We start from the raw sequence: 25210 nt of genomic DNA on the forward strand, positions 1-25210 counted from the left end.
AGCCAGCCTTAGCTGAAAGAACAGTGATAATTCTAGATCACTCTCCAACCAAAGTTCTCATTGAAAATGACAGTAAATTGCAACATTAAGATTAACAGTAACATAATACACTGGTAAAGGTAAAGGTAAAGAGACCCCTGACCATTAGGTCCAGTTGTGACCGGCTTTGGGGTTGCGGCGCTCATCTCGCTTTATTGGCCGAGGGAGCCGGCGTACAGCTTCCGGGTCATGTGGCCAGCATGACTAAGCCACTTCTGGCGAACCAGAGCAGCGCACGGAAATGCCGTTTACCTTCCCTCTGGAGCGCTAACTATTTATCTACTTGCACTTTGACATGCTTTTGAACTGCTAGGTTGGCAGGAGCAGGAACCGAGCAACGGGAGCTCACCCCGTCACAGGGATTCGAACCGCTGACCTCCTGATTGGCAAGTCCCAGGGTCTTTGGTTTAACCCACAGTGCCACCCGCGTCCCAATACAGTGGTACTTCGGGTTATATACGCTTCAGGTTACAGATGCTTCATGTTACAGACTCAGCTAACCCAGAAATAGTACCTCGGGTTAAGAACTTTACTTCAGGATGAGAACAGAAATCATGTGGCGGTGGCACGGTGGCAGTGGGAGGCCCCATTAGCTAAAGTGGTACCTCAGATTAGGAACAGTTTCAGGTTAAGAACGGACCTCCAGAACGAATTAAGTTCTTAACCCGAGGTACCACTGTAAAATTGTCCCACTCATAGTCAAAATAACAGCAAATCAAAAGTCACAGTGTACAGGAATCTACCAATTAAACACAGAAGAGAGTTATTTCATTCCGACTGTGAAAATGTATTGGTATCACATGATCTGCGTAAAAACAAAATAATAGTAATAATAGTAAATTAAAATTCTGCACCAAGACAAGCTACTCTGATTTGCACAATTGATTTGCCTTTTTCTAGTCACAGGTGGGAGCGAGTGGTAGGAACAATTGTGGCTGAGTGTTGTTGTGACTAAATGCAGCCAGTGCTGGATGCTTCACTAGTAAATAAAGATATCCTATTTTATGTGTTCTGGGGCTAAGCCCTTGAACTGAAACCAAATTCCATGGCTGCTACTTTGCGTAAATATGACCGGCACATTGCAACACTTCTTTTGATGTCTCTGTGTACAAGAGAGGATGTTTAGAAATCATCATTGGTTCAATAGAGATTCAGCAATGGGAAGTTGCATTCAGCAAGGGGAGAAGTCATTTTCAGGAACTGGTCTTTGGGACACCTCTCGTCTGCTAACTCTCAGCCTGCTGGGCTGGTTTGATAGAAAGTCCTGACGTTCATGACCCTAAGAAGGCTTGATGCTAATGACCCCAATCTGTATATATGATGAGCACTTCAGAGCTTACTGAAACTGATGACCTCAAGCTCACTGTAGACCTTGTCATATGTCTCAGCCCATGAGACAGACCACACTGTGATCTCATGCTCAAGTTTCCCACCACAGCTTGTGAACACAGAAGTTCCTTCTTGATGTCTCTCCCCAACTTTGCATCTAAATTTGGGCAAAGACAGATACAACGTGAGAGTGGTGGAGGTGGCCATTCCTTGCTCTCAAAAACAGATGCAGCCTTACTGATTTGTGATGATTCTAGGAGTGGGAATTGTTTTCTAGGTTTTCATCCATTTGATTTGAGCTGGGGGAAACAGGTTGTGATCAGCGGTGTGTGGAGAGGTCTCAGGTGTGTGCAGTTCTGGGTCTTTTTTCAGCCCGAGCAGCAGGTAAACTGGTGAATGCCTTTTCCTCCCACAAGTGAATGAGGTGATGACAAGGTGTTCAAGCATTACACTAGTTTGGGAGAGATAACCGCAGAGAAAGTCAGAGAATGAGGGAGAACTGAGACATGGCGGAGACTGTCATAGCTTTAAAAAATATGGTTTATTCACCTATTTACTCACCCTGCATGGAGGGAGTCCAGCTCTTATAGCATGGTCCTTTCAAGAGGGGCTTATCCCCCACAACAGTGCAGCCCTGGAGTCCAGTCACAGATGACTTTGGGGTTGCGGCAGTCATATCGCTTTACTGGCCGAGAGAGCCGGTGTACAGCTTCTGGGTTATGTGGCCAGCATGACTAAGCTGCTTCTGGCAAACCAGAGCAGCGCACGGAAATGCCGTTTACCTTCCCGCCAGAGCGGTACCTATTTATCTACTTGCACTGATGTGCTTTCGAACTGCTAGGTTGGCAGGAGCTGGGACCCCGTCGCAGGGATTCGAACCGCTGACCTTCTGATCGGCAAGTCCTAGGCTCTGTGGTTTAACCCACAGCGCCACCCACGTCCCTTAGATACCTATTAGGTCCATAAATTACCATATAGCATATATTCAACATAAAAAACAGCAACAATTTGTTGTGGACAAAGGACAGCTGGACATATAGAGGGCCCCATTACCTTCAGTAGCTTAGGGCCTCATCAAACCTCTATATCTATCTATCTATCATCTATCTATCTATCATCTATCTATCATCTATCTATCATCTTTCAGAGATCTGCCTGGGGTTGTTGGAAAGAGCAGATTCGACTGGATGGATCTTGTTCTGATCCTTCCTGGCTATATATTCAGCACTGATTTTTGTTCAGGGCTGGTACAGCTGGAAGGGCTGATCTAATCCTGAATGAGAAATTCCTGGCAAAAGAATACTTCTTCCAATCCCTCCTTTACCCCCTTTAACTTTGGCATCTGGGTGGGGGTGGGGGTGTTGGTCATTATTTTTCTTTGCCTTTGAGGTCAGTGTCCGACTTCTAAATGCACCAGCTCAATAAACACACCACTCAGCTCCTAAGTGTGCTTTCCATATAGTTGACTTTTCTAAACCCTCTTGCTTTCAGATTAATGTGGGGCCCTTGGGGAGCCTGAGTTCTGAATCTGAGACCAAAACCAGATCACACCAGCCTGCTCTAAATTTGCAACTCTTCACTCCTCCACCGTCCAATAAAAGCCTATCAAAATATTCCATGAAAGCACAATTCAGTTTACTCATGTTATTATTATTAGCTGATTGTTGGCAAGGGCATTTAATTTGCATTAATGGAACAACGTTGTCATCTTGATTCACGTATATATTTTCTACTTTGCAACCCCTGGAAACCTTTATCCAAATTGGTGTTCCCCCCCCTTTCCTTTTCTGGATTAAAGGTTTTTGTAGGCTATAAACTGCAAAAACAGCCACGGCAAAAGCCACAGCTTAAAATGGCAAATGGAATCTCTGGGTTAATGGGCTTGAGAGGCAGAGGAGCAGTTTGAGAGAAAGGTTGGGAAGTACCGTAATCTGATACCAGCTGCTTCCCTGGAGGCAGGAGGTGGAGTGGCTCATAATTTGTTCCTTTTTGTGCATCAGTTTTGTATTAAACTTTAAAATCTTCACAAATAAATTCCATGTTTAAAGTTTGTTATGCATTTCTCTTTAAACTCTGGCTTCCTGCCTTTCCTTTCATGCTGTTCTTAATCCCATGCCATTTATATGCTGCACTCTGAAATATACTCAGAGTCGCAAAGTGATTTCATGCTCTTTATTCAGCTCATAGTGGTGAGGAGGAATGAATGGATGTCCCCTCAAAGTATCTGCTTTATATACATTATTTACACAATGGGCTGCACATGATTGGCTAATTCTGGAATTCTACTGTAAGCCAATCAGGTTGTGGATTCACTTATATCTGGAGCATGATTGGGTGGTTCCTGCCAACCAATCATACTGCTGCATTGTTCTAGGACCAATCAGACTGCTGCATTCTGAATCCTATTGTTCTAGGACCAATCAGACTGCTGCAATTTGGATCCTATTGTTCTAGGACCAATCAGACTGCTGCAGTTTGGATCCTATTCAACTCAGTACATAACACACTCTAATAAACATTTCGCCTAAGACACATTCTTCTATTTCAAATATTATCATTTTTCTTCTGCTGCTCCTGTTTCGAATTCTGATCACAATTTCATCTGATTATGATATGTTGATATGTTTTCCAGATAACCCAAAAAAGGCTTCGATCCTTCTATAAGTGTAGATTTTGCAACACACACACACACACACAAAACCACACAGCTAAACAACTTTTGTCTGAATATGGCAACCCTAGTTAAAGATGGATGTTGCTATTGTGTGAACTCTTCACATTTGTAAAATGTGAGTCAATGAGGCACAGCCTAGGGAGCAGGCCATTCAGGACTAGAAGCTATACATTTAAAATAACAATAATAAGGGAAGCAGAATAGCACCTTTATTTCACAATTGGATCCCCACCCCTGTCTTTGCACAGAATTACAGTACAGTACAGTGAGAGAGAGGCGGAGGGAGAGACGTGGTTATGATCTCAAGTCTGGCAAAGAGATGCAAACAGCCAAAAGCTACGTGAGGTTCCTTTTTCTTGTTATTTCGGAAGAAATTGGTCACAGATTACGCAACCAAACAAAGCAATTGCTCCAAGACAGAGAGCTTGTGGGAATCACTATGGCAACATCTGGAATGGAAGTTTTGCCTCATCTTTGTATTTATGTGAGTGTGAAGCACAAGGTTTGTGTATATACACAGGAGCCACGGAAAAGGTTTAGTTGGCAAAGATGCTCGCTGTGTCTCAGTCATCACAAACAGGAGATATCAGAGACCCATTTCTGATGGAATCTGCTCCTGCTCTGGAGAATGCTGTTGGCGCTGATCCAAGGACCTACTTGTCATGCTCCTAAAAATCACTTCTGAAATTTAAAATTTTTCTTTTAGAATGCAGATGCCTAAAAGCCATGCCAACCTTACTACTGCACCCCCCCATCCCATCCTAGTTAATACTGCAACCTGTGTGAGGGCCAGACTTTGGTTTTGGCACCCTGTGCCAGCTGAAAATTTGGCTCCTTCCACCTTTCGCTTTCCATTCTGCACATGCAGTACGTCATAGTTGTGATGCCCTGTGGCACCCCCCTTGGCTCGGCACACACTGCAGGGCAACCACTTGCACTTGCCTAAATCTCCCTCTGCTGTGTGTACACTGGTGGGGTGGACTGCAATAAATGCCCCAGGCTAGCACCCTATGGCCACACTGTTGCACACCACCCTGGGACACGGGTGGTGCTGTGGTCTAAACCACTGAGCCTCTTGGGCTTGCCGATCACAGGGTTAGCGGTTTGAATCCCTGGAACAGAGTGTACTCCCATTTCTCTGTCCCAGCTCCTGCCAACCTAGCAGTTCAAAAGCACGCCAGTGCAAGTAGATAAATAGGTACCGCTGCGGTGGGAAGGTAAACGGCATTTCTGTGCACTGTGGCTTCCGTCACAGTGTCCCGTTGCACCAGAAGCAGTTTAGTCATGCTGGTCACATGACCCGGAAATCTGTCTGTGGACAAATGCCGGCTCCCTTGGCTGAAAGCAAGATGAGCGCCACAACCCCATAGTCGCCTTTGACTGGACTTAACTGCACAGGGGTCCTTTACCTTTACCACCCCAATCTCCGAGTGGTGCAAGACTCTGGGAGTTCCAGGTGCTTACCTAGTGTTCAGTTTCCTTGGAATGTGGGACACATCCATGTCTTTAGGATATATGGTTTATTTACACATACAGTGGTACCTCGGGTTAAGAACTTAATTCGTTCTGGAGGTCTGTTCTTAACTGAAACTGTTCTTAACCTGAAGCACCACTTTAGCTAATGGGGCCTCCGGCTGCTGCTGCGCGATTTCTGTTCTCATCCTGAAGCCTTGGATTCAAGCAGAAATCAAGCATTGTTCTTTCTCTGGCTTCTGCTTGCTTCTAGCCTAGCTCTCTTAACACACCTCTGACTATTGTCCTTTTCACTACCAGCCAAGTATGGAAGGGAGCCCACCCATCTGGCTTCTGTCACAAAGCCACTTCCTTTGTTACACAAAGGACCTATAGCATGCATAGGCAAACTAGGCAGATCCGGCCCAATCGCCTTCTAAATCCAGTCCGCGGACGGTTCGGAAATCAGCATGTTTTTACATGAGTAGAATGTGTACTTTTATTTAAAATTCATCTCTGGGTTATTTGTGGGGCATAGGAATTCATTCATTTTTTTTCTGCAAAATATAGTCCAGCCCCCCACAAGGTCTGAGGGACAGTGGACTGGCCCCCTGCTGAAAAAGTTTACTGACCCCTGACCTATAGTTAACTCACCAAGAAACTTGCCTGGCTTCTTCAGCAATGAAATCTCACAACAATACCATTTTTGCCAAGCCACATGATACGTAGCCTCTCCACTTGCTTCTAGCAAGACAGGATGTCACCACCAGGCCTTAGTCTCCATTTCCCCCCACAAACCCGAGGTATATTACCACCTGTGCTCTCTGGTCAGTATTTCCCTCCACTATCAGGAGAGGAAGCTGCGGTCTGCAGTAGCCCTTCAGAAGCTGCAGATGGAACAAGCAATTCATAATGTTGTTGTTTCTGGAGACTAATGGCAAAGAGCCAAATGCAATGATTGTCAGGATGCCCAGAACACTGGACTGGGCTCTTATTACATGTCTCCCTGATTTATTAGGGCTTTTTGGATTATTTTAGCTGCTCTCAAGTAAAACTTTTAGAAGTAGAGTTTGAATTTTCCGCCTTGTATTGTCTTTCAGAATTAAGGATACTGCTGCCAAGGTAGCCCATAAAATGGCTTTCAAGCTGCCTGTCCAGTTTGTCCACGATGGTGTCAGGCAACCAGGCATGCTGTTGACATAGCAGTCCATGGGTATTTGATACTCTCTGCTATTCCTCAGGGCTGCCTGACCTTAAAAAGACTATCAGCAAAATGTGCCCCGCTCCCAGAGGAAAACCTTTTGTAAAGTCTGGGACTTGCAATGGGATCTTGCTGTCCTTATCAATGGTGCAGCTTGACCGAGACCGATACCCATTAACACAGGGGGTGGGCAATATGATTTTAGGTTTGTTGACACAAGTATCTTTTTAAAGGTTGCAGTGCTTTGAATATTTAGACTGAAGTTCAACCGGAATCTACTGAAGTTGTTTCTCAGGCTACGCTATCTCTCTCATTTACAGTTGCTTTGTTCTCATTTAGAGCGGTGTGTTCTGTTTGGGGTTTCATCATGCAAGTCACAAGCCACCATTTTTCAATTAGTTTCTTTTCCAAAAAGAAAAGTAAGAATGGGTGAGGGGAGAAGATGGAACAAGGAGGACAAAGCAGAGTTGGAGTTGGGGAGAAAGGAAGAAAGCTGTATGAAAATAAATGTGGCCATTGGTTCTGCTTTGCAGAAAAATAATAAATAAATAAATAAATAAATAAATAAATAAATAATAATTCTTAAAAATATTATTATTATTACTATTATTATTATTATTAATACCCCACTCATCTGGCTGGGCTTCCCCAGCCACTCTGGGCATCTTCCAACAAAATATTAAAATACAGTAATGCATCAAACATTAAAAGCTTCCCTAAACAGGGTTGCCTTCAGATGTCTTCTAAAAGTCTGGTAGTTGCTGTTCTCTTTGACATTGGTGGGAATGTGTTCCACATGGCAGGTGCAACTACTGAGAAGGCCCTCTGCCTGGTTCCCTGTAACTTGGCTTATCGCAGTGAGGGAACCGCCAGAAGGCCCTCGGCGCTGGACCTCAGTGTCAGGGCTGAACGATGGGGGTGGAGACGCTCCTTCAGGTATACTGGGCCGAGGCCATTTAGGGTTTTAAAGGTCAGCACCAACACTTTGAATTGTGCTCAGAAACATACTGGGAGCCAATGTAGGTCTTTCAAGCTCTTTCAAACCGTTCTCTATTTAAAATGTTTTTTTCTAAGCAGCCACACAAGCCACCAGGACGTTCCCACTGTGGTGCAGTATACCGGATTGTTTATATATTTATTACTTCAGTTTTGAAAGAATTTGTATTTCTCATATTGCTTCCTTTTTGTTGGGATTTCTAAACCTCTTAGACATATGTAAATTGGTGGTATACTAACAGTATTTCTGCTTAAATCATCAAAAGAAGGCTCTTCCTGCAGGAAGCTTGGGACAAAAGAGCTTGCTAATCTTGCAACATCACTGCATTGCAGGTTTAATTGCCTTGGTTTTAAGGGGCTTATCCTTTGAAATGTTTTGAATGTCAATAGCCCACCTCCCCCCCCAACCCACAGGAGTAGAAGAAAAGAGTGCACTAATGTTCTAGTAAAATAAAAATAATTTATTAAAACATATCTGCTCTTCAAAAGGACAACTTCACTGAAGTTTGTCCTCAAGTCAGTACTTTCAGCATGGGTAGGAGTGTTCAACACAACCAGAGTCTACCTACACACACACACACACACACACATACATATCTACAGCTGTTGTTTTAAGTCTGGGCTAAGTTCTGCTCCATCTGCACCTTCAATGCAGGCAAACTTTGACCCCAGTTAACCAGCCAGTCAGCATGCTCTGTTTTAAGTCAGTCATCTCTGCATGAAATGTTAACAGTTAACGTCAGAATTTATGTTGAGCAGTCGCACATCTGTGCAGAGATGCAAGCTCTGTAGGGAACCCGCATGAGGAACCCTATAAATTATTATATGCTGCCAGTTGTTTAGGAAAAGTAGAGACAGCGAAATATTCAAAGCATTTTCTATGTCCCAGAAAAAGTCGGCCTGCGCAGAGCTACTCCAGAGCTTATTTATTTTAGCAAGGGAGGCTGATCTTATCTGGCTTAAGAGTGTCAACGCATCCATGTTGATAGATGGATCTGGATGACCCAAAATGCGTAAGACGCTCCTTGCCAACAGCATCTTTTTAATGAATTTTCCCTAGTAACTGGCCAGCAGTTTCACTTGGGTTTTCCTTGTGGACTATATTATTGTAGCGTGCTGGAATCTGAGAACTGCCAGAGTCAATATATGCCCATCCTCCATGGAAACATATAAGTTACATTTGGGCAGATCTCCTGCACAGTCAGTTCAGTTCAGTCCATCCAGCCTGCAAAGACATGGGCTTCCTCCTCAACGGAAAAAAATTGGCACTCTTTTCCGTTTTGCTTCCTCTTCCCTCCCGGACTTGGAGTTCATGTCGCCTGAGGCTCCTTATGGATTGGCATTTTACACAACTCCTGGTAGAATTCAGACTCCAGGAACCGTGGATAAGCATTATTCTCCATCAAGCTGTAGACTCTCTTCTGGGCTGTGCTGAAGCAAGTGTCTGTAGCCTCTTGGAGGTTCTGAGCAATGGTATTCTTGGTCTGAAAGTCTATGTTTATCTGAAATTAAAGGAAAGAAAGAACATGAATTGCCCATTCCGGATCAGACCCAAGGAATCATTTAACCTAAACCTCTACTCAACAGTGGCTAGCCAGCTGCCTTGAGACATTCACAAAGATGAGTGACCTTCACCTGCTGCTTACTCCCAGGATCTAATAATCTCAGGTAAACTGCCTCTAAATTTGGAGGCTGCATTCAACTGCTGTGACAAATGGCAACTGACAGAGAAATTCAGGAATGCGTATAGGCCTAACTGTTTTCAAGTCATCAAAGCCAAAGGTCATTGCACCCCCTCTTGCAACAAATAACTGTGTTCCAGCATGCCCACATATTTCTACAAGAAGGCCAAGCAATTTGTGGATGAGCAGAATTCTCCTATCCCTCTGTACTGCAAACACCGGTAGAATGAATATAGCTTGTGAGTGGTGGCATTTTTCCTTTGGTACAGATTAAGGGGAGCTACAAACCCACCAGACTCATGGTAGCCAAGATTAGGGCCGGTGGTTTTAATACCAGTGGGATTTTAACTGGGTAAATGATGCTACTCTTTTTTCTACTAGTAAAATACCGTATTTTTTGCTCTATAAGACTCACTTTTTCCCTCCTAAAAAGTAAGTGGAAATGTGTGTGCGTCTTATGGAGCGAATGCAGGCTGTGCAGCTATCCCAGAAGCCAGAACAGCAAGAGGGATTGCTGCTTTCACTGCGCAGTGATCCCTCTTGCTGTTCTGGCTTCTGAGATTCAGAATATTTTTTTTCTTGTTTTCCTCCTCCAAAAACTAGGTGCGTCTTGTGGTCTGGTGCGTCTTATAGAGCGAAAAATACGGTACTTTACACCAGTCGTGTAACATGATGCTTTGCTGTGTACAGACTCTGCAGTAAAGTCCCTTGTTGTGGTATGCAGCTACTTATATTAAATGCTACCTAAAAATTGGATGTATGGGAGACCCTTTGGTGTTAGGTTTCCCATAGTCTTCACCTTAATGAGAATGTGATGTCCACTTTGGTAAGCTACAATCTCACAGCCTAAGATCATGTAGGGCCTATTTTAAGTTGCATTTTTCTTTCAATTGTGAACTCTGGACTAAAACCCTAGGAGAATTGTACACGGAAACCAATATATCAGAACTGCCAGATCTGTATGGATTTAAATAAGAGTTCTGGAGCAGGAGTTTATAGAGTAGCCTTCCCACAAGCTGGTGTTCTCTAGATACTTTAGACTTCAGACCTCATCAGCCCCAGGCAGCCTGCCCAATAATTAGGTATTTTGGTAGTTGTAGTGTAATATCTGGAAGCCACCATATTGAGGAAGGATGCTATAAAGACTAAACTTTCTTGTGGATTCTCAGTTATGATACAGTTGTTTTTCAAGTGGATTTCTTTCCTGGGAGTAAATTACAAATGTCAAATGGCTAGCAAATGAGCCTGGGAACGAGTATTCCTAATTCTAATGATGCCACTGAAAGGAATAGAAAGTGATGAGAGAGTGAAAAAAATAAGTAACTTGGGAAGTTTTGCTTACCTCTTTGGGAGCTTCCTTTTCAATAAAGTCACTGTAAATCTTCTTAGCCTTGGCAGTCATTTTCTGTGGGGACTTCGTTTTCTTGAAATCCTCACAAGCCAGCCAGAAGTCAATGTTCTCTTCACAAAACTCAGATTTCAAGAATGCTCTGAACGCTGCCAGACCATCTACAAAGGAAGGTGAAAGAGATGGATTAGCTCAAAACATCCCAGGAATGCTGTGTGTATATATGCATTACATCTCTCGTTCACTCTGCAACTTCCTCGGATCATTTAAATAAAAAGTACCAGAACTCGCCCCCACTTAAAAAAACAAAAAAACGCAGAGTATGAGGAATCTAAAGTGACCAGCCAATTTTACATTCTGTATCGTATTTTTTCAAGCAACTTGTGTTCTTTTCCAAGAAGCCTTGAAAGTGAAAGCAGGGAAAACATTCTACAATTTCTCTCCTGCTGTTTTGAAATTGTGTATTAACCTTTAGATGTTTATGGAACTTCTGGAAGGTATCTGCAATGGAAAGGCTGACTCGAGAGTCCACTTGGCAGCAAATGCCATAACTAATGAGAAGTCTGCATTTTTTCATTAGCTTAGCAAGTAAAGGCATAGCTGCAGAGTGAACTGAGCTCTCATAGAGTAACAGATCAAAAAATGGATCTTATTAATGAGAAATGTGCATCAGAGCAAGGCACAAGGCAGGCGCTTTTCTTACTCATTATAACCAACGATACAGGCATCAGAGTGCACTGTCTGCAGGAGACCTCAGCCAAAGTTGACCGAAATCGATTAAAGGCTCCTAAATATTGCAGGAGCTTTGAACTGAACTAATATTGGGCACCTTGCAGCCCGGAGACTCTTTTTTTAAATGCAGCGCTCTAGTGGAAAAGACTACATTTTAAGCCAGTGGTGCTACATCTGCATATGGCACAGAAAGTCCAAACAGTAATGGACACTAACTGAAGTTGGAGGGCAATTGGCACCCCATAATAATCAGCTACTTGTCAGGTGCCTATTGGAAAAACCTGGATCACCCATCAAGGCATTTCACAATCAGCCAGAGAAGTACACTGGAGATTACAAGAATGGATTTTTAACAGCACCCAGCTGTTCTGCACGGCATGTGCAAGACTAAGGGTTAGTGGAGCCTGAATCTGTGCACTACAATCTGCGCACAACTGCTTTACTGTCCCATAGTGTGATCAATTGCAGGGCTTTTAAACAAGACTTTTCCTACAGCGTGCAAGCACCGCTCAAGCACACCGCCTTGCCACGTGCAGGAAGAAACTGCTCTCTTCACTGCAGATGTCTATTCTCCAGCTTACATAGTTCCACAGGAATGCTAGGCCAGCTAAAAATACAGGCTAGTTATGGAACTGCAAAACAGGAGAGCTCTTGCCATGGGAAGCGCTGTGGAGTTATGCCTGGAAAGAATCATGCTTTCTATGAATATGGGTCCCAAAGCAGCCACAAACGCCCATGGGAACAGCTAATTCCTATCTTGCAAAGCATCTTTTCCAGGAGAACCCTCACAAAAGGAGCCACTATTCTTGTGTGTTAATGTCTTGCTCATTAAATGAACTTACATTTGTTAGCGAGCAGCTCATCAAATGCTTCCGACCATAGCTGGGCTTCCTCAGGAGACGGCCTGGAAGAAACAGGAGAAAAATAGGATGATTATTATTATTGCTTTGGTGGCCTATTGCATAGATTTTTAAAAATAAGAATGAAAATATCCACTGGTGAGAAAAAGTGAGATGCATACCTAAGAAATGCCTTTTGCTGCCCTTTCTTGTTGGTCTTTGCAGTGGTAGAACTGGAAGAGTTCTGCAGGAAGTAACTCAGCCGTGATTTCCAATCTTTCATGCTAAAAGAAAACAAAGAAAAATTAAGTTCAACTAACTGTACCCTTTGATTTTAAAGTGCAAAGAAGTCTGAATCTGTGGCTAATTAACATAAACTGAAAGCATTATTGCTTGAGCCCTGGTGGCCCATTCAAGCACATGCAAGTTAGTTCTTGCATATTCATTATTTGCTGAATGCATCTGCAAGACAACAAGGACCAATTGCCGAGAACAATTTCAGCAGGATCAGAGATAAATTCTGAGAATAGGGAGTTCAATGCAATCATATTTTTTTTAAAAAAATTACTTGCTCATGCCTCTTTCCCTTCACACAAAATGCTAGATTTGTGAGAATTAAGTTGCAGACTCCCTGTTAGGATGGCAGGACAAATGGTAAAATGAATCTTATGCATGCTTCCTTGGTAGTAAATTGCGCTAACCCTAACAAGAGGACACACAATGGATCAGGTTCTGAATCTCGCTTTCCTGGTTATCTGGAAATATCACTCGGGCTTTCAATACAGTACCATAAAATATCTGCATGCTGCAGCCGATCTAATATTAGTACAATACTGCAAAATATCCTGACTGATTCTGCAGAAGATGGACAGCCAAGCCAACCTTGGCAACTCTATCCTGTAGCCAGGAGATGCAGAATGCATTTGAAACCATGCCAAGCAGCAGATACCATTTACAGGTTTTTCGATTTTGATCAACAGGCATGCTCGACAATATTTGAAAGACAATACTGACTTTTGTTTTTTTAAAAAAGCAGAAGGCTTCAAACATCAGCCGCCTTTTGCTTTAATTGCATACTTCCTCCTCACGCTAAAACAATGAAAAGACCCTTTTGAAAGGATAGATCGCCTCTCATACGCGCCAATTCTCAGTTCTTCATTCAGAATGTTTGCGAATCAGACTTCACAAAGAGATTCTTTTCCCATCCGGAATACAAAACTCCCGAGGCAATGGGATGCTTGGGTGCTTAAGTGCATGCAAAAACACGCTTTGTTAAGACTGAAACGCAACACTGCTTGGAATGAAAGACGATCCAGCCACAGCGAAGCAGTTTTAAGCCCCAGTCATTCCCCTAGGAAGAGTATTAGCCGCAATTCCTGGGAGCTTGTGGGGCGCTGCAAATTCCTGCCACCCTACACACGTTTTCTATTAAGCCTCGCTGAGAACAGTAAGGAAACTTAAGGCTGAACTGTAAGAGAGCACTCTAGGACATTCCTAACGGTCGCTTGCAAAACTGTTTCATGCCTGTCCAAAAAATCAATCACACCTGCAAGCCTTAGCCTACGCTCCGCCGGTGCCGGACAGTGCAAGCCTCTGAGCTGCACAGAACCCTTCACCCAAAACCGCTCTGCCTAACTCCCTAAACTTGCGACCAAAAAACAAAAGAAAATAAAACGAAACCAGAAGAATGCACAGCATCCGCGGGGGGAATCCCTTTTACCACCTCCAGCATTAGAGCAGAACTTTGCTCTAGCACGAAACATTCCGATCCAAAAAAAAAGAAATGTGGTTTACAAGTAGCCCCTTCTTCCTAAAAGAGAATCTGCCTTTCTAATGGTCACCCATTGGATTTTTGCCTTTTAACTTACATGGTTCTCTTCATCTTCCCCTTTTTCTCTTCTTTGCTCTGGCAGTTGCTGGCGCTCCTCTCCATTGGGCTGCAGTTGTGCTGGAGAGCCAGAAACATTGCACTCTGCATAATCGGAATTTCCGCTTCGAGGTGCTTCCCCGAGCTCTGCTGCGAGATACTGTAACTGCGCTTTCGCCGGGGCTCGCCTTTTATATAGAGGAAGGCTGGCGAGGGCGGGGTTTCGGCCTCACGCCTTCCGCCCGCTGATTCGCTTTAGCGCAAGGGACACAAGCCAAGGACGCCTCCCAACCTAGGCGCTCGCCAGCCAGGCTCTGACGCAGGCAGTGCGCTCCCGTCTTGCACAAAAGCAGCCGGGCTGGTGCAAGCGCTTCCCTCCCCTCTTGCAATGCTTAATCTTTTGTTCTCCCCGCGTAACAACAAAAAAAGACTTTTGAGAGACTCGCTTTTTTTGGCAGCTGGAAACGGGCGAAAAATAGACCTCACGAGCCGCCTGCAAATTGGGGATACGGTTGCAGGAGATAAAAATATTCCGGTGACTTTTCTGCTTTGCAGCTAGGTGGATGGCGAGAGCCTTATATGGTGTTGATTTCATTTTATGAGGAGAGAACTTGCAAGAGACGGGAGCGGGGCTGGGGTGGACCCGCACATTTTAAATAGCGGTAAACTCCCACCCACCTTTCATCAACAGCCTCAGATACTTAAACACACCGGGGAATAACACCCTGTGATATTTTTAGGTAACAGTTTCTAGGATCGTGCACGTTTAAGTTGCAATCCGTTATACACAGTTACCTGACATAAAGTCCCACAAAAACCAGCGGGGTTTACCTCTGAGTAGACATGCATAGAATTGCATTAGCTAGTGCACTTTTCTGCCCCTTTTCAAAGAGACCTGCGATAAACCTTGCCAAAACGATCTTTGTAGGACAAGCATCTCTTAAAGCACTAGCTCCCGGAAATGCAATGTTTTGAACCTAGGCTGGAAGGGATTTTGCTCCCTTCTTTTTTGGTAGGTAGTTTTGCACAACCTGCCTGTGCTTGTTTTTATCCCGTTTTGCTGCGTCTACAGAAAAATACTCCAATGAGCTAAGAAAGTTTCTTATCCTGAACCTGTTCCCTGGATGGAACCGAGGTTGCAGCGAGCCTCAAAAACACATGCACACACAATACAATGCACATTTAGCCCGTTAGGAAACCAGGTCAGTTTGGGACTTAGATCTGAACCAGGGTTCAGATTCCACTGCACCCCAAAGACTGATTACTGGCTTGATTTCAGACTGCGTGTTCTCAGTGTTAGGTTCACATGTTCACAAGAGAAATGACAACCGAGACCTGCAAAAAAGAAGTAAGGAAGGTTGCAGTGTCCTTTTCAGACAACTCTTCCAGGACACTCCATTTCAGCCACATAAGGATTGGCACTCTGAGAATCATAATTACCGTAATTTGGTATTAGTGGGCTATATCAAGACAGATTTTCCCTTCTCTCTTTGATCTCCACAAATCAGTTAATAGAATCCTGAATATTACTTTTTGTTAAAGGAGGGGGGCACTCTTTAATTTCCCTTGTCTTTATGCTTGCACTTTGTTCAGAAATCTGGATCTATTCCTTGCTATGAAGATCTTTGGCCAGCAGAGTCTGATCTGAGACTTTCGGTCTAACATCATTTAGGCATGTAGCATTTCACATTTCCCTCCCTGCTTTACTACTTGTTTGTCCTGAAACTTTTTTTTTAAAAAAAAGACAGAAAAAAAGAGGAAATGCAGGGGGACATTAATTGTCGGGAGTATTATATAACGCAAAATGGTTGCGTGCTCAGCCTTGTCTCACTATCGCTTCCACTACTGCTTTCTCCAGACATTGACTGCAAAATGTTGCATCAGAATCAGCCCACAGTAAGAGAGCTTGTCTCGGTTTTTGAGCAGTTGGGAAAATACCAGCTACCGTGGGAAAGAGTAGCAATGTCACGTTGTAGGGGAGTGGGCCCAATAATCCCCTGGGTAAACTTTTCACCCAACTTGGATGGCTTCAAAGAAGGATTAGACAAATTCATAGAGGGTCAGGCTATCAGTGGCTACCAGCCAAGCCGGGTATATTTTACTGCCACTGTTGGAGGCAGCATGCCTTTGAATGCCAAACACTGGGACTCCCAGCTGGGGAGAATATCCTTAGAATAGTAGAATTATAGAGTGGAAGGGACCCTGAGGATCATCTAGTTCAACCCCCTGCAGGAATATGCAGCTATCCCATACAAGGATTGAACCTGCAACCTTGGCATTTTCAGCATAACGCTCTGGCCTTGTTGCACTCAGGTCCTGCGTTCAGACTTCTCAAAGGCAGCTGGTTATTATTATTATTTTATTTATATCTATTAGTCACTTTGTTGTTGTTGTTGTTGTTGTTTATAGTCGTGTCTGACTCTTCGTGACCCCATGGACCAGAGCACACCAGGCACTCCTGTCTTCCACTGCCTTCCGCAGTTTGGTCAAACTCATGCTGGTAGCTTTCAGAACACTGTCCAACCATCTCATCCTCTGTCGTCCCCTTCTCCTTGTGCCCTCCATCTTTCCAACATCAGGGTCTTTTCCAGGGAATCTTCTCTTCTCATGAGGTGGCCAAAGTATTGGAGTCTCAGCTTCAGGATCTGTCCTTCCAGTGAGCACTCAGGGCTGATTTCCTTAAGAATGGACAAGTTTGATCTTCTTGCAGTCCATGGGACTCTCAAGAGTCTCCTCCAGACCAGAATTCAAAAGCATCAATTCTTCGGCGATCAGCCTTCTTTATGGTCCAGCTCTCAATTAGTCACTTTACTAATAAACAAAATGACACAAAGCGACTTACAAACACAACAGAAATATTAAAACCAATGAACAAACACAATGTATAGAAACAACAACAACAAAAAATTAAACACATTGACACAAGACAAATCTAGCAGATCCTAGGAAGCTACAAATTCTTAAAAACCCTTTAAACTAAAGGCTAAAGGTAAAGGACCCCTGGATGGTTAAGTCCAGTCAAAGGCGACTATGGGGTTGTGGCGCTCATCTCGCTTTCAGGCCGAGGGATCCAGTGTTTGTCCACAGACAGCTTTCAGGATCACATGGCCAGCATAACTAAACTGCTTCTGGTGCAACAGAACACTGTGATGGAAACCAGAGCTCATGGAAACGCCATTTACCTTCCCGCTACAGCGGTACCTATTTATCTACTTGTACTGGCATGTTTTTGAACTGTTGGGTTGGCAGGAGCTGGGACAGAGCAATGGGAGTTCATCTGTTGCGGGGATTTGAACCACCGACCTTCTGATTGGCAAGCCCAAGAGGCTCAGTGGTTTAGATCACAGCGCCACCTGCGTCAAAAGCCTGGGTTAAAAGAAAAGTTTTTGCCTGAGTCTCAAACTTGACAGAGAAGGTTCCAGGTGAACTTCTTGGATGAGAATATTCCACAAGTAGGGAGCCACCACTGAAAAGGCCCTTTCTCATATTGCCACCCCGTGGACCCGCCATAGAAGGGACACATGGAGTAGGGGCTCAGATAAGGATTGCAGGTCTGGGGATATTGGAGTCCTGAGTAATGTAAGGTTTCATAGGTTAAAAACCATCCCTTTGATTTGAGCCTAGAAATGGCTTGGTAGCCAGTGCATTGGGTCAGGATTGGTGTTATATACTTAGAGCAGCTTGAATCATGCACAAACGGCAGTTTCCATATTGTCTTCAAAGGCAGTGCCTTGTATCACACATGTCCAGCTAGGGGTGTAGTTGGACCACCAGTCAAAGCTGATGGAAGGAAATCTGTGCTACTTAAGACCACCTGAGCCTCAAGCAGCAGTGATAGATCCAGTAGTACCATCTACTCCAGGGGTTGGCAAGGCTTACCGAGCATGGGCCGGATCACTCCCGTGGAGATCCTCTGTGGGCCGGACCGGCTCAGCGCAACACCAGAAATCGTGTCTGTGGATGTCTACGGCACTGGAAATCCATTATGCGCATGCCCAGACACCAAAGATTGTGCCTGCGTAGAAGCGATTTTCGGCGTCTGGGCAAGCACAGAAGCAATTTCCAGAGCCACGGAAGAGGCTGCATTGCGCCGGTTTAGCGCAGCGCGTGGGGAGTCGCCGAGCAGACGGCTCGGTTCGGGGGCAGCTCGGGGGCCAGTTAAATTGCCTCCGTTGGCCACTTCCAGCCCATGGGCCTTAGGTTGTCGACCCCTGATCTACTCCTTCAAGCGTAGGCCACCTCCCATCCATCTGGCCTAGGGAACCAATCTTTTCTTTTCCTTTTGTTTTTTTAAAGAAAAGATTTTATTGGAATTTTTTTTTCCTTTTTTTTTTTTTTTTGAGAATAAGAGTTTGGATTTGATATGCCGCTTTAACACTACCCGAAGGAGTCTCAAAGCGGCTAACAATCTCCTTTCCCTTCCTCCCCCACAACAAACACTCTGTGAGGTGAGTGGGGCTGAGAGACTTCAGAGAAGTGTGACTAGCCCAAGGTCACCCAGCAGCTACATGTGGAAGAGAGGGGAATCGAACCCGGTTCACCAGATTACAAGTCCACTGCTCTGAACCACTACACCACACTGGCTCACGTTTTTATTGGGTTTTTACAGTTTTATATTGAATCAAATAACACAATATAAGATTTGTCATATAAAAGAAAACGAACCCCCCCCCCCCCCGTGACTTCCCTCAACTTCCCCTTCTGGTTCTTTAAAATATTTACTACTTCTGCTGAATTATTATCTTCTTTTGATAATCTTACACCTTAATGCTCTTATTTTCTTATCAGTTTTATACCAAATTTTCCTTCATGATTACATCTCATCTTACAGTTTATTTCATTCCATGTTGTCCTTACTTAACCTTTTCTCTGATTTTCTTACTTGTAAGTGTTTCATCAATGCCTGCTCGTGAGTTCACATCTTTACAGTATTTCTGTAAATATAACATAAAAGCGGGGACCAGTCTTTTCTTGATTAAGCTTCTGTTGGCCATTGTTGTTATAGGCTGATCCACAGGCACTTCTTAAATTCTTAACTCGATTGCCTTGGAACAACTCAGCAATTCCCCGCAGACCCCGTGGGAGTAAGTGACCAACCATGAATGGATTTTATGCAGTTTATAGGGGGTGAGTACACTCAGCCAGTGCCCCGGACCTGAACAATTGCCTCCTAAGGATTAAAGGTAAAAAGGATAAGCAATAAAGCCTGCCAGCAGCTCAGATGGTTGAGCAATCTCTTTCAGGCTTGGCTAATTGACATGTGACAAAACTTGGAAGTGAGAACAACCACCCATTTATTAAGAGCAGACAAACCAGTTGGGCTTAAAATAGGAACAACCTGAAACCTAGCTCTAAACCTTACCCAGAATAGAACAAATGGAAAGGTTGGGAGTCATGCACGTAGCTAAACACAACTCCTGATCATCCTAACTTCCTGTTATCCTAACATAGGCCTCCCTTCTGCTGTTATTTTCAGTGGTTTTTAGTGCTTCTTGACTTTCTGCACTTTTCAAGAGCCATTTGGATTGATTTCCAAGTTCCCTTCTGTTTTTCTTCGTTTGGAACTACCTTGTCAATTGTTGCTATTACTATTATTAGTAGCAGTAGTATCATTATAAAAAAGAACATTTTTTTTTCCAGATATGGAAAGATGATAAAGTCCCGACCAGAGAAGAATGGCAGATTAAGTTGATGGATTATGCCGAAATGGCAAAAATGATCGAAAGGATCAGAAATCAGGAAGTCCAACATTTGAATAAGGAATGGGGAAAATTTATAATTTATCTTAAAAATAGTTAAAATGGTTAGTAGGATTGGAATAACAGTTGTAGTTTAATGGTGAGTTTTGGATATAATGGAGGTGTAAAAGATTTGGATTATTATTATAGATGCAGGAGGAAATGACCCACAGAGGGGAGGAGAGAAGTCTAGCAGATTCTTCGTTGTTGTTGTTTAGTCATGTCCGACTCTTCGTGACCCCATGGACCAGAGCACGCCAGGCACTCCTGTCTTCCACTGCCTCCCGCAGTTTGGTCAAACTCATGCTGGTAGCTTCGAGAACACTGTCCAACCATCTCGTCCTCTGTCGTCCCCTTCTCCTTGTGCCCTCCATCTTTCCCAACACCAGGGGCTTTTCCAGGGAGTCTTCTCTTCTCATGAGGTGGCCAAAGTATTGGAGCCATGATCTGTTCTTCCAGTGAGCACTCAGGGCTGATTTCCTTAAGAATGGAATCTTGCTTTTATGATGTATCTTGCTTTTATGATGTATGTTGGATATGCAATTGTAAAACTTTAATTTGAAAAACCAATAATTTTTTTTAAAAAACAACAATTTTATTTAATTAATGAAATAAGAAACGAAACTTCACTGATTAACTGACAAAAGAGCAAAGTAGAAATAATGGCGACATCCTTTCCTTCCTTTCCTGTGCAGTCAAGCTATATCCCCTACAGTCATACCTCTGGTTGCGAACGTGATCCGTGCGGGAGGCACGTTCGCAACCTGCAGCGTTCACAGCCTGAAGTGCTGCGTCTGCACATGTGCATGATGCAATTCAGTGTTTCTGCGCATGCGCAAGCACAAAACCCCAGAAGTAACCTCTTCCAGTACTGCATGGTCTGCTACCCGAAAACGTGCAACCCCCAGCGTTCGTAACCCAAGGTATGACTGTATTAGGGTAATGGCTTGTTCCATACAGCTTTTCTAGAAATACTGGAAGATACTCTGGAATTGCATGTGGCTCAGCTCTACCTGCTACAGCTTGTAATAAGTGAATGCAGGGAAATGGCTAATAAATAGTTTGTTGCAACACATTCACAAGCCATCCCTTAGTCCTCTTCCCTATTCCTTAATTAAAATAAATAAATAGATTAAAAAACACCTGTATCACAGAAAGAGACTCACTGCTGCTTGCTTGCTTTCTCTATCAAGGTTACAAAGCAACCAAGTCTAAACTAAACAAGCTTTTCAAAGTAGGAAATGTTGGTTAAAGCAGAGTTCCGTGCCCAGCGGAAGGATGAGGAGTACGTGCTGCATACTCTTGGTTGCTTTATTTACAGTTCAAAGCAGTTATATTACAGAAAGACATCTTGCCTCTGCCGGAGCAGAAAAGCATCCTCTCTCCTCGACAGCTTGGAGAGAAAGAACACAGTGAAAAACAGGAAACCAGTGTACGTCACATCCAGTCTCCCTTTCCCGTGAGAAACTCCAACAGTACAGTACAGACTGTGGAATGTAAACACCTGTCTCGTGACAAGCCCTTTCGCTGCACAGTGAAGGAAAACAGAAACCAACATCCTCCCCCTTTCTGTGAACATCACTGGGCAGCGTGTTCGTACAATATCAGTACAAACCCAACTTCTGCACATAGGTACAGTGTTGATCCCTTGATACAATCTTGGATAATACATCAGCAGGAATTTTATTACCTGGCATATAGGACACCGTTACGAGTCCCTTCTGAATACATTCCCTAGCATGCTGCAATTTTAATTGCAAGTGCTTCGTGCTTTGCTTACAACCTTCAGACTTCAGCAAAGCCAAACATGCTTTGTTGTCCTGGTAAACCTGGATTGGACATTTGACAGGAATTTTCATATCTTTGCACAATTGTATCAACCATTCACAATCCTTAAGTGAATAAGACAGTGCATTCAGTTCAGCTTCACAAGTACTTAAGCTAACTGTTGTTTGCTTCTTGCATGACCAATCAAACAGACCCTGATTGTACATGTAGCAAACTCCAGACGTACTTTTCCTGTCTTCAGTGTCACTTCCAAAACTTGCATCTGCAAATATCTCAAGACCACCAGACTTCTGATTGTTAAATCTCAGTCTGTAATGCATAGTGCCTTTCAAATACCGCGCTATGCGTTTCAGAGCTTTCCAATCCTTGACACTAGGATTGTTGACTTGTCTGCTTAGCAAATTACAGCTAACAGCAATGTCTGGTCTTGAACATCTGGCAATGAAGTTTAGCTTGCCTAGCACACTTCTGTACAGTGTAGAGTCAGAAAATGCTTCTCCAGTGTCATCTACCTGATAACCTGTTGTCATCGGTGTGTCTACAGGGTTAGCATCCATCAGGTTTAGTTTGCTTAACACATCAGCAATTTTCCGTGACTGGTGTACTAGAATGTTACCATCTTGATCTCTTTCTATTTCCAGAGATAGGTAGTTGTTTACCTCACCAAGATCTTTCATGTCAAAGTGCTCTTTCAGTTGAGCTAGGGCGTTATTGTACATTGCGACATCTTTCCAAAAGAATAATAAATCATCAACATAAAACAAACAGTACAGTTTCTTTTGCCCCTCCTCTTTGACAAATACACATGGATCAGCTTTCCCTTGCTGAAAACCTAGAGAAAACAATACTTCAGTGAGTTTTGTGTGCCAACACCGTGCACTTTGTTTGAGACCATAAAGGGATTTCTTCAGAGCACAAACAAATCCCTGTTTTACCTGTACGCCATCAGGTGGAAGCATATAAAGTGATTCATCCAGAGATCCGTACAGAAAAGCTGTATTAATATCATGGTGACTAATGTGTAGATTTTCCTCTGCAGCTAGCTTGAGCATAAGCCTAATGCTTTCATACCTCACTGTGGGTGAGTAGGTCTCGTGATAGTCTTCACCTGGTACTTGTGCAAAACCTCTGGCTACCAATCTGGCTTTGTGTCTGACTATCTTGCCATTTTGATCAGTCTTCGCTTTGAAGACCCATTTGCTTCCAAGCAGTTTCATTCCTGGAACTACTGGAACTAGCTCCCATGTTTTGTTCCTTTCCAAGGAATCAAGCTCAGCCTTCATGGCATTTAACCATGGTTCAGCTTCCTTTGAATCCAAACCCTGGATTTCTTGGAAACTTGAAGGTTCAAATACCTTCTTGGAGCTTTTAACAGCTGTTACTGCTATCGTAGCAAATTCATCAGCAAATCTCTTTGGAGGTTTGCCTTTTGTGGCTCTCTGTGACCTACGAATTAGCCTTAAGTCTTCAACACTCTCCTCTTCCTTCTTAGGAGAAAAGCGACCTATTGTGAACAATGGTTCTTCCAATTCTTGATCAGAGCTTTCAGAGGGTCGCATAGAGGCTTTCGCACTCTTGAAATCCTCTGAATCACCCGATTCAGTTTCAGATTCAGACTCAGAACCTTCATCAGTGGGTGTGGGTTGTTGTGGTTGCTTCTGACTATCCTCAGTCTCATCACTGTCATCAGGATAACATTGGAAAATTCCCACATTCTCCCCCCACTTTGCATTGTATTCAACACTTCTCGTGAGCTTAATTGTCTTAGAGTCAGTCATCATTATTCTGTAAGACCCTTTCTGATAACCTAGAAAGATACCATGCAATCCACGCTTGTCTAACTTTGAATTTTGTGGTGAATGAACCCACATGTCAGAACCAAAAATTTTCATGTGTTTGATGTATGGCTTCTTGCCAAACATCTTTTCATAGGGGGTACAACCAATCGCTGAAGATAACCTGCGATTGTAACTGTAAACAAAACACGAGAGAGATTCGGCCCAATAACTCTCTGGAAGATTGGCATCATGCAGCAAGGTTTTTAACCCTTGAAGCAATGTCTGATTTGCCCGTTCCGCAAGTCCATTCTGCCATGGCGAGCGAGGACTAGACAAATCGTGTTGAATTCCTTTCTCAGTCAGAAAAGCTTCAAACTGCTGAGAAGTGAATTCTCCCCCGCGATCACTGAAAAGAGTCTTTATCTTCTTACCATGCACATTATCCAACCAAGCACAGAATTCCTTGAACCTAGGAAAAGCCTCTGATTTCTGCTTGAGATTGTACACAAAAATATATCTAGAAAATGCGTCAATGAGAACCATGAAGTACCTATTTCCACCCAAAGAGGGCGCTAGTGGTCCAACCAAATCAGCATGAATAATCTGGTATGGTTCCGTAGCTTGCCTACTAGACACCTTACCTTTCGCAGCCATTTTCACCTTGTTTGCTGCGCATGCTTTGCACTTCATGTGGTACCTGCAGGGTCTAATAGTCATACCTTCAACCAAGGCAGGCATTTTAGATACTGCCTCAAAATGCAAATGACCAAATTTTCGATGAAAATCATGAATACATCCTGCATGCAAACTTTTGTTAGAACCTGCAATGCAACAAGTGTCATCCTGCACAACATCATCATAATACAAAACAAACAAACGATCAACATATTCAGCATGCAATTCATAGTCATTTTTCTTTGTGATGATGCACTTCTTGTTCTTGAAGGAAACGTCAATGTTCCGCTCATTCAGTTGTCCAACGCTGAGCAGATTATGTTTGGCGTCTGGCACGTAAAGGACATTCTGTATCGATAAGTCCAAACTGTGAAGAACAACAGTTCCGTAGCCTTTACTGGGAATAGTGTGGTCATCCGCCTGGTGAATCGCACCTTCCTGCGGTGTAAAAGACACAAAAAGTCTCTTATCGTTGCACATGTGGTGGGTCGCCGCCGAATCAACAACGAAGAAAGATCTAGACGTCTTCTGGACCTCTGCAACCTTTGGAGTGAAGCGTGAAACCATAGCCTTGTGCTGCGTTGTCCTAGACACCGGACCTTTGCCTTTGCCTCGGCCTTTTCCACGCGATGAGCTTTCGCTGCGCTGCTCTGTCTTGGCCCTGGGATATCTGCATTCCCTCTTCATATGGCCTAGACGTCCACACGAGTAGCATTTCACTGCCTTCAAAGCTTTGGCGCCATCTGGTGGTTCCACTGCACTATGGGATGACGTCTGTGAAGACTCCCCCTTGCCCATGCAGCTAGCACCCCGGCGATCTGCTTCATTTAACACCACGGCAGTAACAAAGTCCACTGTTAGCTGAGCTGTTGGCTGCACAGCAATCTGGGTTGCAACAGACTCCCAACCTGAACCCAAAGATTGTAGTATCATGAAAGAATACACAGCCTCTGGAAAGTTGAGTCCTCTCTGTTGCAGCTCATGTCTCAGATTTTGCATCTCCATCAGATGTAAACGCACATCTCCACCTTCAGCAAGAGCCATATTATGCAGCTTGTTAAAGTAAAACATA

The 25210-nt window shown here is 43.7% G+C and overlaps 1 protein-coding gene across 1 annotated transcript; it reads right to left on the bottom strand.

Moving 5' to 3' along the window:
* Nucleotides 1-8131: 8131 nt before the first annotated feature.
* Nucleotides 8132-14332, bottom strand: RGS2 (regulator of G protein signaling 2). The gene is made up of 5 exons (XM_083445408.1): nucleotides 14161-14332; nucleotides 12475-12576; nucleotides 12296-12357; nucleotides 10716-10882; nucleotides 8132-9193 (listed from the first exon to the last, which is right to left on the bottom strand). The coding sequence occupies exons 1-5, from the start codon at nucleotides 14268-14270 to the stop codon at nucleotides 9002-9004; spliced, it is 633 nt and encodes a 210-aa protein (XP_083301534.1). The 5' UTR covers nucleotides 14271-14332; the 3' UTR covers nucleotides 8132-9001.
* Nucleotides 14333-25210: the final 10878 nt, after the last annotated feature.

The sequence above is a fragment of the Podarcis tiliguerta genome (assembly GCF_965153285.1).
Source record: "Podarcis tiliguerta genome assembly, chromosome: 6".
In the NCBI taxonomy this organism is placed as follows: domain Eukaryota; kingdom Metazoa; phylum Chordata; class Lepidosauria; order Squamata; family Lacertidae; genus Podarcis; species Podarcis tiliguerta.

Coding starts and splice junctions, on each gene's coding strand:
- RGS2 (XM_083445408.1), bottom strand. CDS start 14,270: ATGCAGAGTGCAATGTTTCTGGCTCTCCAGCACAACTGCAGCCCAATG. Junction 12,358..12,474: donor CAGCAAAAGGCATTTCTTAG/GTATGCATCTCA, acceptor TGTTTCTTCCAG/GCCGTCTCCTGAGGAAGCCC. Junction 9,194..10,715: donor AAAAGGAAGCTCCCAAAGAG/GTAAGCAAAACT, acceptor CTTTAATTTCAG/ATAAACATAGACTTTCAGAC.